The sequence below is a fragment of the Euprymna scolopes genome, chromosome 16 (genome assembly GCF_053919585.1).
Source record: "Euprymna scolopes isolate OS-2025 chromosome 16, ASM5391958v1, whole genome shotgun sequence".
NCBI classification, from domain to species: Eukaryota; Metazoa; Mollusca; class Cephalopoda; order Sepiida; family Sepiolidae; genus Euprymna; species Euprymna scolopes.
In genome coordinates this window covers 19,843,101-19,859,397 of record NC_136497.1, presented here as the reverse complement: position 1 = coordinate 19,859,397, position 16,297 = coordinate 19,843,101, and the positions used below count along the sequence as shown (strand labels likewise).

Below are 16,297 nucleotides of genomic sequence, written 5' to 3'. Positions count from 1 at the left end.
ACAAAGGATTAGTTTGAATGTATACAAGCGGAGTAAAAAGTAAGACGGAGACAGTGTTAGAGGGCGAGCTAAATAGACGGAAAGAGTTGGAGGTTGGAGACAGGACCTGTAATGACCCTGCATGGGGGGAATGCAGACCCTAAAAACGCGTACAGTCTTCCAACAGGAACAAATTTGGAATAAAAACTGTCCGAAATTATAATAGGAGACTACTGGTCGTTTCTTTGGATGGATGTTTGGCAGATTCATCAACCAAGATCCGGATGAATGAAGGTAATGTTTCCTGTTTGGCAAGATATAATTTCCCAGAAAATGTTACGTCCCTTCATTGTTAAGGAAATTTTTGCTGATAAATGTTATGTGTCCTGTTGAACTGCATAGATATGTGTAATGTATATATGTAAACAATATTATACACACAGATACAAATAACACTATATACTCACGTTCATTATATACTTACGTTCATTATACACACGCTCTTTACATAATATATAAATCCTGTTATCCAACATTATGACACACGCACATTGATGTGGATTGTACATTGCTTTATACATTTGTACTCTTAGTCGATTGTAAAGATAAAAAATATCGGTATTTTAAAATTACATCCAGATAGAATAAAACTAACGTCTCCATTTAATTTAAAGGAAATAAGCAAACCAGATGTCGATTACGACAAAAAGAAAACAAAAGCAAAACATAAAAAACAAGCAAAAAAAAAAAAATTTCAAACGTTGCTTCTGTTCTTGACTAAAACTATATTTGTCGTCGAAGTAAAACCCTTGTTGCTATTGCGACAGATCGGAGCGGCAATTGTTTTCGGTTGACCCATGATTGAAGAAAACGAACAGACATATTTGAATAAATAAAGTTTTCAAATGTATATCACATATTTTGTAGATGCACCCAAATTTAAAGATAAGACAAGATCATTGTATTTGTTAATTAAAATGATTTATTTAAAAATCGAATAATAAATAGAAAATGAATTTCTTTTCTGTTCTGTTTTGAATATATATATATTTTTCATCTCCCTATTTTTTCTCTCTGTGAAAAGTTTCAGTTGAAAGGCACAGTCGTTTGTTTTTGCTTTCATGTTTTTTCCAGTTAACAATGTCTTTATCAAAAATATGTTTGTGCCTTATTTTCAGTTTTATAATCGGTGGTCCAGACATTGGTATCTTTATTTCCATCGAAACAGAAAAATTGAACAGAAAATAAAAATGAAAGACAGAGAGAGGGAAGAAACGTTGGTACAAAGGGAGATGACGTTAAAACAGGATGAATTGCCAGGTTAATATATTTTGCTTCTTTTTTCCATATATACATTGAGTTGTGTGTATGTAAACCCAACACCATCTTTCTTATATATATATATATATATATATATATATATATATATATATATATATATATATTCAGAATGTGAGAGATTATATAATTATTTTCACAGGCAAACAACGTCGCAGCTCACAAGAGTCATGATAGCCAACAACCCAGTTTGTTGGCTGTCATAGCTCTTATGAGCTGCGACGTTGCTTTGCCGCGGAAAAATTATATATATATATATATATATATATATATATATATATATATATATACCTTTATGTTTTATCCTAATAAAGGCACGCAGTGTTGACCGATCGGTAATGAAAACCCTGTGTACCCATGCTCCCATCCCTAAACCCTATATTAACATTTTGATCTTATTTTATAACTTGGCACATTGAACAAACAATGACATATCACTCAATAAGTTCCAGACCTAATACATAGATTCTATCATTAATAAAAAAAAATTCAATACCATATTTATAAAGAAGTATTTTAAAAATTTCACGTGTCAAAATTAAAGCCTTATCGGATTATTAGTTTACAAATTACATTAATTTAATAATGTTACTTTTGAAAAATTTCCAAATAATGGAAAAATCTAAATTTCCTCTGTTGGTCAAGCATTGTTTTCTCATATGAAAAAAAACCTGTTTATATCATATTATATCGTTTACATTACTTTAAGAATGTAATTCGAAGTTTGCTTCGTCAAAACAACGTTTAAGAATTAGTATGCTGACTTTAAACGAATAATCCTAGGAAAGAGGTTTGTTCCAATGAAAGTGTGGTATCAGAAATGGGAATGTATTTTATAGCCAAAGACAAATCGCATGTATCGATTTCCCATCGAAGCATTGGAATCAGTGTAGAATGAAACTATGCTTAGAAATAATGCAGAATTCTGCCTCAAAGTCGTTTGTTAATTAGTTATGCCTGGAACGTTTTGAGTGTTTTGTACCGTGGTTTTATTTCTGTTTATGGACGTTTGCAGAACACAACACACAAGAAAGTTTTGTGGAAAAAAAGTGTACAAGATGAATATCATCATTACAATGATCACAAAATGTTTGTCAAGGAAGGTTGGGTTAAGGTTAGAGCTTTCCCTTGATGTAGGTCGTTGTAGTCAATTGCATCTTCAATAAGCGACAATCTGAATCGACTTGGCCTTTTAACTAGGAGTCAAATAGAGTATCTGTTGCGTTACTACAAGTTGTTTTTCTTGTCCTCGATCTGCCAAAGAGAAATCCTTCTAAACTGAGGTAATTTTATGTGTCTCCAACTCCAGAGTGCTTCATTTTGGGAGTTGAATCTTCGCCATATTAAAAGCCGACTGCGCCAGTTGTCATCACAGGAATATTTGAATGTTGTCATTATATGTCTTGAAAATTTAAACCTTCATTGAAACTAATTTTATTTTAAAGATTTTGATATCTATAACAAACGAAAAAAAGAAAACGATCATTGCTTTTTTTCGTATTTAAATATTACGAAACGAACTTCTCTTTCGTTTCACATCCATTTTTCGTTCGTATTCATAATTAAAACATTTTTTTTCGCTAATAATAATATAAAAGGAAAAAAAAATGGTTGACGCTTCCGTATTCACCCATTAGAAAGACATTTTTCATATTCACTTTCAGTAATTAATTATTAGCAAAAAGATGATTTCGAAAATAAGAATAAAAATGATTGCTATATTAAAAAAGCTACTCTATTTTCATATTTAAACAAATATAAAATACATAAGTATATTTAATATTTAAAATATACAAAATACAAAGGTATATTTATCTTGTTGTTTGGCTGACAAAAAGCATACGGGCAGTTTACATACACGCAACACGACTTGACTTATATAGATACAACCCAAGACCTCATATAGCAAAAAGGTCAGTACGTCACCTCAACGAGGCGCAGATCATTATTAGTGTGATGAGTTCAATTCCCACTTTGGACACCAAGCGTGTAACGTGTCTCGTGTCGAACTAATGCTCTTTTATAATATACAGATCGAGAGTAAAGTTGTTGTTTTTGAAATTACAAACAATGTTGAATTGTTCGAACAATCCATATTTGGTGTATAGTTATCATTTTTTCGCGGCAATTAAAAGAAAAAAATTACTGTGCCTTCACCAAATTGTATTTTACTCTTTCTGTAAAAATAACAAAAATAAATTGTGAAAAAAGTATATTTTCAGCACTCCAATTAAGCTAGCAGATAAAAGAAATTAATTAACTATGACTCTTTCTCTGAATCCCCCAATTACCGTGATTTTCAAACGCTTATAAATCAGGTAGTGTAAAATTATCCAGAAATATAATCTTTCCATTAAGTATATATATATATATATATATATATATATATATATATATATATATATATATATATATATATATATATATATATTAGGTTGGTGCTAAAATAATGTCGTTTTTTGTGGGTTTGTGTCAAAAACGACATTATTTTTGCAACAACCTCAATATCAGAGGATATATTTAATTCACACACACACACACACACACACACACACACACACACACACACACACACACACACACACACATATATATATATATATATATATATATATATATATATATATATATATAAGTGACCTTGTCTACCTGTATACTACTTTGTCAATTTTTGGTGTATCGAATTGAAACTTAATATATAGGGTATTTACAGCCGCCCGTGGAACAAATCCAGTTTAATTTTCCGCTGGTAACAATTTTTGCTAAGTGGTTAAAAATGAACAGAAAATTGGAATTTGGTAGACATAATTCAACTAAATGTGGTACTTTTACACATGTGAAATCATATATATCTTTAAGAAAGTTTTTTAAAAGGTTTTCATGTGCGCATGGACTTAACTCAGATGGTAACGAATATTGCTGGAGAACGACATATTTTGGTTCCGATTCTACTGATGGCACCAAAGTAATACTTAAATTAAAAAAAAACCTTTTGAAATTATACTATCTATTGGGTACAATATAATAATCAATAGAGAATTTACTCTATAATAATAAATACGCAATCTGCATGGAATAAATGTCATATTTTAGTGTGTTTTACGACCGGGTATTTACTTCAACAGTGCTCAATACGTAGGTAGAGCTAGGTAGTAAACTTACTATATATATATATGTATGTATATATAGTATGTCATAAAAATACATATGGCAATTAAGCTACACAGAATATTCCGCGTTTCATTCCCGTGAGAATTCATCAGGTTTCTGATATTTTAATTGTAAACTTTGCTTTCGTATAAGCTGTATCACCGAAGAACTGTCTAGTTAGTTGTAACTAGCTGACCGAAATATGCTCATGACTGTGTAGCAACATATGACTGCTTATGTAAAAACAAATAAAGAATATATATATATATATATATATATATATATATATATATATATTACTACTTCATTTAATCACATAAATTTTTTATATATTAAAGTATTATTTTATGCGTAAACTTTAAGTATTTATTTCAACAATGCTCAATACATAGGTAGAGCTAGGTAGTAAATTGTAAAAATATTTAAATAAAAAAAGCGCCATATATATTTTATAACTTACTATATATATATATATATATATATATATATATATATATATATATATATATATATATATATAAACAATTACATGATAAACAACTGGTATTCTTTTCCTCACTTTACATTTCTGCTTATGTGTATCTGCTGATATAGGGGAGAGCTCTTTGGTGTTTTTGAAATTTACCGCGTTTTACGTCAGCTTATACATGTTCTAAACCTGCAATATACGATTGATTCAAACCGTTTGGAGGGCGAATATTAGTTTTAGAATTACGGAAAAGGGAAATTTTTCTGTATTTTTTACAAGATGATCTGTTTCTCATGGATAATCTACATAAATTGGTTCTTTTTCAGATGAAAATTATATTATAAGTGTTAGATACATAGACATTGTTTTTTTTTTCATAAATATAAGACTAATGTCTTTTTAATTTATATATATATATATATATATATATATATATATATATATATATATACACATACACGAAGGTTCGATATCTGGCTTGTGATGGATGCTTTTCTAGCTGCTCTAAAGATGTGCGATGCCACGAACAATCAATTGATGACTATATATATATATATATATATATATATATATATATATATATATATATATATATATATATATATTCTTAAAAATCAGTACGCGTTACAAAACCTATACAGCAAATGTCTGTGTTTCCATTAGGAAAAATTGCATACATTTATAGAAAAATTAGTACTGTTAAAAATTCATCGAAAAAAAAGTAAAATGAAAATAGGTGTATTTACTTAAAATAATAATGTGAGAACCTGTTAACTAACATTGATTCGTTTTCGCTTAAGAGTAACGTTTGAGTGACGTCTTCAACAATGCCACGCTAATCTGGTTGCCTTCAACTGCTAGTATTATTGCTGCTGAAAATACACTTTGTCCAATCAATCTATAAAATAATGGAAGTAATTTATATATAAATGGGGAAAATATGCAAATCAAAAGGGCGGCTTCAAATAAAACAGTGTATTTAAGTGTTCTGTCTGGCTAACCCGTTTATGACTCATATTGCAACTGTTTATGACGGGTCAGAAATGGACAGTGGACCCTCTCCAACAATTGGTAACATCGATTTCAGTTTTATTGGAAAAACGGTTCTGTAATTATTTTTATGTTTTTCTGTTTGTTTTTGTTAACTTTTAAGAATTGTCTCCGGCAAATGAGTTTTCTTTTATCTGCGTTCAAATCAGTTACATAGTCTATGCACGTTTTGTCCGATTCTAAAAGTGCCTTCTAACACATCAGCAAACAATTCAATCGTTAAACTCTTCACAGGGCTCGTCCGGATCCATTGGCGATCTTTGAGTGATTTTCGCTGTTTTCTGGTCGACTTTTTGTCCGGCCAGAGAAATGGTCCATGAGCTGACCGCTGCCAGTAAATCTCAATACCAACGACCAGCATTTCGCGGGTAAAACACTGAAAAACAAAAAAACAAAAAAACATACAAAAATAACTTAAACGAAATAACAAGAAAATCAATTCCGATTTTTAATAACAAAGAAAATGTCTAACCTATTAATGTAAAACATAATATTACTTCATTTATCGGGACCGGATGTGCAGGAATTAAAGTAAAATGATTATTTACATTAGGGACCACTCTCCATCAAAATTAACGGAAGAAAATAAAGTTCCATCAGTATTATTTATCTAGAAATATTAATGCAATCAATTTATTATATTAAAAAACTCAAATCGTCTTGCATGGACGTTGAAACCTCCCATCCGGTTTACATCTTCCGGTTTGAAAAATTATGCGCGTGCGAAAGTAAATAAAAACAAAGTCATGAAAGCTTTTTTTAATAGACAAATTTTTCGCGTTTTAAATTATGCAAATAAAAACAAAAGTGTAACTCTCTTTTGTTTTTTTACATCAGCATTTTACGAATTTTATTTGTATTTTTTATTGCAAGTTGGAATTGTTAAAAACAAAAAACAAAAATGTTTACGACTTAATATATTCTGTAAATTGACAGTTTAATAACGTTAAAATTACTCAGATCACCTTGCTCAGTCGTTAAAACCATGTTAAGAAACTCACTATCAACACATAATATCGTCTAACTTTTTTCTTTTTTATAAATGGGGTATAAGAAAAAATCATACGATAAATAACTGTTATCAAAGGCAATAAAAGTGACATCTCATATATATATATATATATATATATATATACACACATATATATATATAAGTATATATATATGTATACAGACATATATGGGGGAGGTAAAGTATAAATAGTATATATTGTCGTTTTCTTATTTATTGATACTCTCTCTCTCTCTCTCTCTCTCTCTCTCTTTCTCTATATATATATATATATATATATATATATATATTTAGCATGGGTGCCCGGCGTTGCCCGGGTGTTTGGAGGTGTATGCTGAGCCCCCCCAAAAAGGTCAATTTTATTAAAATTTGACCCTTATTATGACCCCTTAACATTTATTGTTTTGGGCTCAAATGAAGTTATTAACTTAGATCCATGTCCAAGTAACCTATATCTAAAATTCAAGTGTTTAGACCCAAAATTGTTATAGGAGTTTGGTAGAGTTCTCAAAGGTCAAATTGTTGAACTTTGACCCCTTAATAGCCAAATTTCTGGCCGAAAATCAATTACATAGATTTTCCCAAATCTCAGTACTCAGTATATCAAATTTGAGTCTGTAGACTAAAAATTGACAGAGTTATTGCGTAGGGAAGTGTACACAGACACACAGACACAGACGCACAGACACACACACACACACACACACACACACACACACACACACACAGACACGCTCCTTTCATATATATATATATATATATATATATATATATATATATTATATACACACATCTTATTTGTTTTACATAAGCATTAATTACTTGCGTTCTTTCCCTTCTCTTTTTTTGTATTTTTTATTACTTTTTCCTTTTTTTCCCCTTTCCATCTTTTTTTCTCCTTTATTTTTTGTCTTTTACGGTTTTATGGTTTCTTTTTTCTCTTTTCCTTTTTATATTTCGATACAGACCTTAATCCCCACCCATTCTTTTCCGTCTTCTTCAGATATATTAAAGGTCATTTTCTTTTTATTCTCATTCGTGATGTGACCTTCTGAAATGTTTTGTGGTCGTTGAACTTTTGAATGATTTTCATTACAAACTAAGCTTTTGTACAAGAAATATCGCCTAAAGAGATATCTAGTTACCAGTAACTGGCTGACCGAAACAACCTCATGCATGAATGTACACCGACATATTAATGCTTATGTAAAACCAATAAAAAATATATTTTGCCCTACTTCCGTATTGAGTACCTTTCTATTAACCTCATTGAAATTTCATAGGTTACTTTACTTCTGTAACTATATATATATATATATATATATATATATATATATATATATATATATATATATGCAGCCGCACTAAAGAACTGTGGTGCAGCAAAACAGTATAGTCAGTGGATGATTATATATATATATATATATATATATATATATATATATATATATATATATATATATATATATATATATATATATATATACTAAATAAAGTTTAGTCCGTTACATTAGGAATCGCAATAATCAAAATTTTTGGGTATTGGAATTTTTTTAGCTTAATTTCTGATTCCAAAAGCGATTACATTTTTTTCTATTGTTCTTGCTAATAATGAAATGAAATGATAACTATTGATTTTAAACTAAAATTTTTAGATAAAAATGAATCGTTTAGATAAGAATGGCACTGGAAAAATAGCCTGGTAAAATAACACAGATAAAAAGTGGCACGATTGAATAAATCGAAAAAATGCCACATTTGAAAAATATAGATGAAAATCTCACAATTGGGGTTTATCTTGGATACCATAGATGAAGAGAAAACATTAAGAAATTGTAAATTAAAAAAATATAGCATCAAAATTTAAAAGTATATGACGAATCTCCGCGACGTCAATACACATATAAAAAAATGAAATACTACTTTTAGGACATTTTAGAATCGGAATCAAAAATTGTATCGGACTCGGAAATTTAGAACAGAAAAGATATTTGTATCGCAACAGGGATAAATATTGGATTTGTTCAATCACTAATGTATATATACGAGGTATCCTTAATGTTTCCAGACTTTTTGTACAGGCTTTTAAAATCGTCGTAGACTCTTAAAAATAAACTATTTTATTACTATACATTTTATGAGATGACTGACCAAGTTTTGTGTTTTCGGGTTCAAATAAACAGCTACAGCAGGAATTGGAATACTCTCTACTAAAGTGTGATTATCACAGATGACGAACCACAAACATGAAAATGCGGAAGATTCGCACGAAGTTTGTCCCAAGGGTATTCAGAGAAGATCAGATATAAAGATGTTGTCATGACCAAGATCAGCATCAAAACAGTTCCTCGCCCTCCCTATTGTTGAGACCTTGCTTCCTGTGACTTTTGGTTATTCCTTAAGCTCGAGGAAAACCTTAGAGGCTGTTGTTATGAAACAATGAGGAGATGAAAGAGACTGTGACGAGCGTCATTGAAATGTTCAGACATGAGGATTTTCAGAAGTTGTTGGAACGGTATAACAAGTGCGTTGCAGCCGGAGGAGATCACTTCGAAGGGACTGGAGTTTCATGTGTGTACTATCAATAAAAGTGCCTATATGAAAAAGTCTGGAAATTTAATAATACGTTCCATAATGGAACGCTGGAGTGTGTCGTCAGTGATGTTTCGGCGCGGATCATGGGAATGTTTCGGGTCTTTCAACATCAGACATCCCTCCCCGCACATGACCCGACCAGACACTGTTTAAATTGCGGCTGTACTCCACACAACGTCCTCCTGGCTTATCGGATTGGCAGAATTCTAATGGCGCGTGTTTTAGTCTACGAATAATTTAATAGCAATGGAAAAAAAAAACAACAAAAAACAAAAAAAAAAAAAACTTAAGACCACCTAAGAAGAAGAATTAATTACAAATAAATCCAATCCTTCCCAATAATAATAGAGGTGGATATATACATGCATACCACCAACCACACATGCACAAACAATCATATGCAAATCATTCTTTGTTAAAAAAAAAAAAAACCCTTTAAGCTAAACCTTGGAAATTTACCGCATGAATTATAATTTAATAAATGATTAAAGTCAATTGAAAAATAAAATAACTATATACAACTGATATATATATATAATATATATAATATATAATATATAATATATATATAATATATATATATATATATAATATGTATATTATATATATAATTATAATTTAATAAAATTAACTATCAAAATATTCTCGGGTAAACTACAAATACATCTACAAGTATTTAAACAAAATCGCCACGAAAAGTAAAGGGACGAAGAGGTAGAAATGGTAAAAAAATAAAGCAAACGAATGAAAAAAGAATAAAATTATCGGATGAACAAATAAATGAAAAGCTTTACATTTAATAAATAAGTAAAGCTGAATGACGAAGTTAATTGAAGAATAAAATAACTAAATACAAGTAAGAATTATATGTTCTTGTCTCTCTCTCTCTCTCTCTCTATATATATATATATATATATATATATATATATATATATATATTATATATATATATATGTGTGTGTGTGTGTGTGTGTGTGTGTGCGTGTGTAATAGAGTTGCACGCATTCTGTGTAACTAACCTGTAGATTAAATACCGGAAAGAAACATGAACGCCACTCTGTAACTTTATTTCGATAAATGGATTTTTTACATTATATATATATATATATATATATATATATATATATATATATATATATATATATATATATATATGTGTATATATATTCTCATAATTTTCATTAAATGTTCCCTTGGGCAATGCACATACTTCACCGTAAATGTTTTTACCTCTAATTTTCATGAAATCTAAGCTCCAATCAAACGCCATAAAATTCTACAGATTCCAATGAGTCTTAAACCTTGTAATGGCTGCTTAACTCCAAAGTTTAATGTGTTTTTATACGAACAACTCGATTTGTTTCTCTCATCCGGGTAATAAAAATAATTGTAAGATACTAACCCTTTTAGAGCGACGATAAAATAGAGAATCCGTGGAACGTAAAGCACTTCTTGGTTACACAGAATGGCTTGTACGATTTTCTCGGCAACAAATTCTGTGTCCAAAACTGGCAGAATTGACGGAAACCTTAAAAAGACATAACACAAATAGCAAAGTTGAATATGATGGATGGAAATAAAAAAAATTAATTTAATTGGAGGACATCTCTATATTAATAGATTTATGAGACAACTTCACGTGAGTCTGTGTGATTGTACTGCGAGCATTCAATAATTATTTTTTTATTTGATTATTTTAATCTAAACTTGAACAGTAGAATGCTGTTTTTATCATAATGCACATTTATAATTAGTGTTTGATAAAAGGAACGTATATTAACTCTTACTACCCTTGGTTTTTGTCATTTAGTCCTCACATTCCATGAGCAATGTTTCCAACAAAGGAGGAAAAATTTCTGTTTTCTAGGTCGGAATCCAGTTAGATTTGTTTAGCTGCTAACATCAAATGGCTTCATGTCTTGTTTGAAGTGATTTTCATAAAAAAATCTTTAAGTCGCACAAAAATATTTTTTGGCTTAGTCGTTTTTAATTTAGTTATTACAGTTTAACACATACAAGTGCATCGTGATACACCATTTCTTGATAACGAATTGAAAAAATATATTTAACTGCAAGTCTTGCAAGAACAGCAAGCACTCGTCTATTTAATTACAACATGAAAAACTTGTCATTGCACTCTTTTTTTTTTTTAATAAACTATCTCGAAATAATCTAATTATTATGTAAGTATTTGTGTGTAAATTTAACCGGAAGCTGTCATCTAAATTTCAAAATAATCTAACCGGAAGTTTTCATTTAAAATTTTATTCGTTTTTCAATAAAATCGCTTTTATTAATATTTTTACTATTATTACTAAAATTAATATCAACAAAAATATGCGAATATAGGAGACAAATGAGAATAAAATTACAACTGACTTATATAAAGATCATTAATTTACTGTAAGCATAAAACAAATATGAAAATCTAATATATAAAAAGATATATGTCTGTCCGTCTGTCTCCATATTTTCAAACTATATCTCCTCCGAAACTAAAAGTCGCAGAGCGGCGCTAGGAGCCTCAAATGATTGGAGTGTTTTTTACGAAGTTTTCTTTTATGGGTCTTTCTAAGGGGTCATAAATGGGTCAAAATAGAAAACATCTTTAAACATTTTGTACATTCATTTTAGTTTATTTTTAATTTTTAATTTTTAATCAGTTCGTATGCGTGTCACGTTGGTACAGCAGTAACGTCACCAGCTTTGAATGCTGCAGTTTTGCTTTTGGTTTCGATTCTAGCTGATGGCACCCAAATATTTCTTTTGTATTTTTGAAATCACGACTCTATAATAATATATACGAAATCTAGACAAATTAAAATATCACATTTAAGCGTAATACGTAAACAATAGTAAAAATTAAATAGTCTCTGTATAAATGACATTAGTGTGAGCAACATACATACATAGGCACACGATAAATGGTCACATATCTTTTTTTTTATTAATTCTAGTATTTTTGAAATTGATACGTAAGCTACGAGGTTTAGTTGAAGAGAATGCTTTTTTTTTATCTGTGGGTCACCACTTATCAAGGCCTACTCTAAGATAAAGGTTAATGACTGCGCGGTAGACAGTGAGAAAACACTATGATGATCAGTAATGGTGGAACTGTTCTAATATTTAACTATATAAGAAAATAGCTTAACAAGAACTTATTTACATTAGACTTGAAAACGACCAAGCTTTAGTTAGCTGGGAAGAAGTTTCCTGTAATTTACGAGACAAAATTGTACAAGACGGCCATATCATAATTTACCTTCACAAGTCAGATGATTAAAAATGTCTACTTATTCGTAGTGCACTTGTTTGTAATTCTTATGTATGAACTTTATAAAAATGTTTTTTTTTGAATAAAAACATTTTTTTTTGTATTTTTTAATTAACTTAGTCCTTCGTTACATAATTGCGTAGTGTGCACTATTATTTATTTTCTTCCGACCGCAAGAAGATATGGCACAATGTCCGAAGGTGGACAGTGTCACTCCAGGGTCTGTAAAGAAGAATTCTGGTCTAGTATAAATTTTCTAGATAGCTTCGTCTGAATTATCTTGCAAGAGCGCCTTAGACTGTAAACAATAAACTTACTCTACCCGGGAGGCAACAGTCTGGGAGGATGAGCCGCTTAGAACTGTATAGGACCAAAGCCATTAATAAATAGCCAAGAGGAAAAAAAAAACATTTTAGTAATAACCTCGATTCAGTTGACCTGATGCTGACGAGAAATCAATGTTTTGGGACACTTTAAGAGAAAAGAAAATTCAATTTGAAACAATAAAATACACGGAAAAAAATGCACGAAAAGCGTTTTCAGTACGATTTTACGATAAATTACATTCAAATATACTCTTTATTGTGTAGAATTGTTTTTCTTAAAGAATAAATAAATAAATGAATAAATAAATAAAAAATGTAAATATAATTTTTAACATATATATGTTCGTGTGATATTTTGCCCGTATCAGTGTTATTTATGCGTGTTAATATAGTTTGAAAGTAGATTTAAACGATAACGCCACCACCGAAAAACCATCAAAATGTTTGTACATTTTTACATATTCATAAGTTTAAACGCATTCACTTTGATTACATTACCCCACATGCACGTTCGCCGTTTGATGTCACGTAAATATCGAGGATGATAATTTGTCTTGAACATTTTATAATCACTTATGGTCTGGCGCCTCGACGCCGCTTGTTTTTATTTTTTATTTTTATTTTTATTTTTTTACCTCAGCACAAAAATCAACACAGTTTTAGGCATTTTTGAAATAACTTTTTCCCTGTTGATTGCGGTATGTTGCTGGTCCTGTGCAGTTGTAGGAGGTCCACCATCCCACGATTTGCCTTCTCTCATTAAGGAGCAATTAGCTTATTTTTAATTGTCTGAGGCACCCCTGCAGTTTAATGGGTGTGTAGCTATGGCTTAAAGGCGATGTGGATCCTATTTGTAAGCATGCACAGTGATTCCTAATTTTCGGAGTAAGAAAATGACGAAGTGTTATAAAACCCAGGACTTCCAACCTCAAAAGATATCAAAATGTAAAGTTACATCCATCCATGTTTGAAATAGACTACACTCCACGAATCATGTTTTTTTTTCGTTCGTGTACCGCTTCCCCGATTACTTTCAAAGGCCTCTATTATGATGACACGCTTTTTCGAGTCTGACAGTTTAAAGACACTCATCGATTTAGATGATAAAAAGAATGAACGACCATGTGCGAATCGTATTCAGTGTTAGTGGTCGGCGAGTTTGGAATTAAAGTATAGATTTGGGATTGTGTTGATCGATCATGATAGACAAAGATTGGCGTGGCGGTAGGACGATTTCGTTCTAAATTGTAAAAATGATTCTCAGATGTAATTAGATATGTTATGATGGATGTATGTGGCATCAGAACAAACCTAGCACAAACATGACGTGTAAATAGTTTATTGGTTAGAGATGACAAAACATCAATAAATCACACCTGTCTGTTTAAATGTATGTATGTTTGTATGTTTGCCTAACATTTTCGGCAGAGGCGACGGATTTTCACGAGATCGGTATCATTTTGAAGTGCGACACTTCGGACGACAAATATCGAAAAATTGACCCCAAACACCAATTCCTTCACCCTCTACTGGGAACTTTTCTACAGGGAGGAGTCGCTTTTTTTTGCCGATATTTCCGAAAGTCATCCCCTATTTTCGATTGACTAGGCGTAATTTAAACCTTCGTCACTTCCGGTTTGGTGATGGACATCAGGTTTTTTTTTCCACGTTCTTTTCCTCTTCACGGTACGGGTTCGAGCCTGCCTGCCTACTACCACTTTTTTTACTCAACACACACCTCCAAACACCCGGGCAACGCCGGGCACCCAGGTTAGTTTGAAATAAAAGTCAGTTGCTTTCAAGGACTTTGTTAAACTAATAAGTCATATAAGTTATTGGTATTGAATGAGACAATCTTGAAGAGAAGCTAAATCAGCAAGTTCTAGTTGCAGAAATAGCGCTTTACTAATTGTCATTGTCATTTGCACGCGGATCAAATGTAATATATTGTGGATTGTTGCTATTTCTGAACAGCATAACGGTATTCACAACATGTACTAATTAACTATACATGTATCATTATAGAATACTATCCCTCTCTTAATGGGAACAGAACATATCTTACATATTTATTTTAGCTCAACAGCCCCATCAAAACGACGACGATATACTTCATCAGTTAAATAAAATATATGACTTGTAAAACTATCGTCGCCCTTTTCTTAATGTGAAAACATGTGATAGGTAGAGGATCGCTTCGGGAGTAAAATATCTTCTCGAACGGTAAAATGATCCAAACATTTTTCTAACGATCTTGGCAACAGATTTGATATAAATAAGTCTTCCATTTCAGGTCAACAGCAAACGTGAATCCCAGAAGCTTGTTGAAGCAAGGAGATTCTTCAAGATGTTACATAAAATCTATTTGTGGTAAAACCATCGCTCTTAATGAAGAAAATTCGATGATGGATTTTTCAGTTTTATAGACTTAACAACACCGATAATATAACATTATTAATCCTTTATGACCTGGTTGAACTAATTCGTTCATTCGTAAATGAATGAATATAATGGTATAAATAAAGTAGAAATTGATTCAAACACACCTTGTACGTATTAGTTAAGTATCTTAGAAGATACCAGATAATTCCGATTGCAACTGTCGCTTGCTTACATTCAATGTGTCGCCATCTGTCTGAGAGAGTGGAGGATTTCGTATGTTGTCATAAACACACATGCAAAAATTTTCAGTGGTATTTTAACTATTGAACTTCATAATTTTTCTAGTTGGAAGACAATCATGGTATCATTACCCTTTAAACTAACTAAAATAAGCAATAAATATTTTTTAATCATCTACATAATAATTCAGGTCATAAAGGGTTAACTGTTCTCCACTAGACTTTTAAAAATTGAGGTTGTTGAATCGATAGTTGAACTGCGTACCATGTGTGTGGCATTTCGTAATTTCTCAAAAAAGACACAACTTTTCCTATGACGAGTGTTTCTTATAGGTGTGAAGGTGGGTGAAACGCGGCTAATAATATTATCGCTAATATTCATAAACAATCATGCAGGAGCTCTAAAACTATTTGTCATAATCGCACTAAATTTCGAATGAAGCGATCTAGGCATGCTAGACGGGTCGTAGAGGGAAACATTTT

The 16,297-nt window shown here is 30.9% G+C and overlaps 1 protein-coding gene and 1 long non-coding RNA gene across 2 annotated transcripts in view; one reads left to right on the top strand and one right to left on the bottom strand.

Moving 5' to 3' along the window:
* The first annotated feature begins 1,157 nt into the window (after window positions 1-1,157).
* The window catches only part of LOC145295861 (uncharacterized), a 255,099-nt gene continuing 239,959 nt past the window's right edge, over window positions 1,158-16,297 (top strand). Inside the window, exon 1 of the long non-coding RNA XR_013869895.1 lies at window positions 1,158-1,299. This is a non-coding gene — a long non-coding RNA (uncharacterized LOC145295861). The remainder of the gene's footprint in view (window positions 1,300-16,297) is intronic.
* The window catches only part of LOC145295860 (epidermal retinol dehydrogenase 2-like), a 50,440-nt gene continuing 40,009 nt past the window's right edge, over window positions 5,867-16,297 (bottom strand). Inside the window, exons 5-6 of the mRNA XM_080141593.1 lie at window positions 10,996-11,121; window positions 5,867-6,362 (exon numbers count right to left, since the gene is read on the bottom strand). Of these exons, the coding sequence (XP_079997719.1) occupies window positions 6,215-6,362; window positions 10,996-11,121 (274 nt within the window). The 3' untranslated portion in view covers window positions 5,867-6,214. The remainder of the gene's footprint in view (window positions 6,363-10,995; window positions 11,122-16,297) is intronic.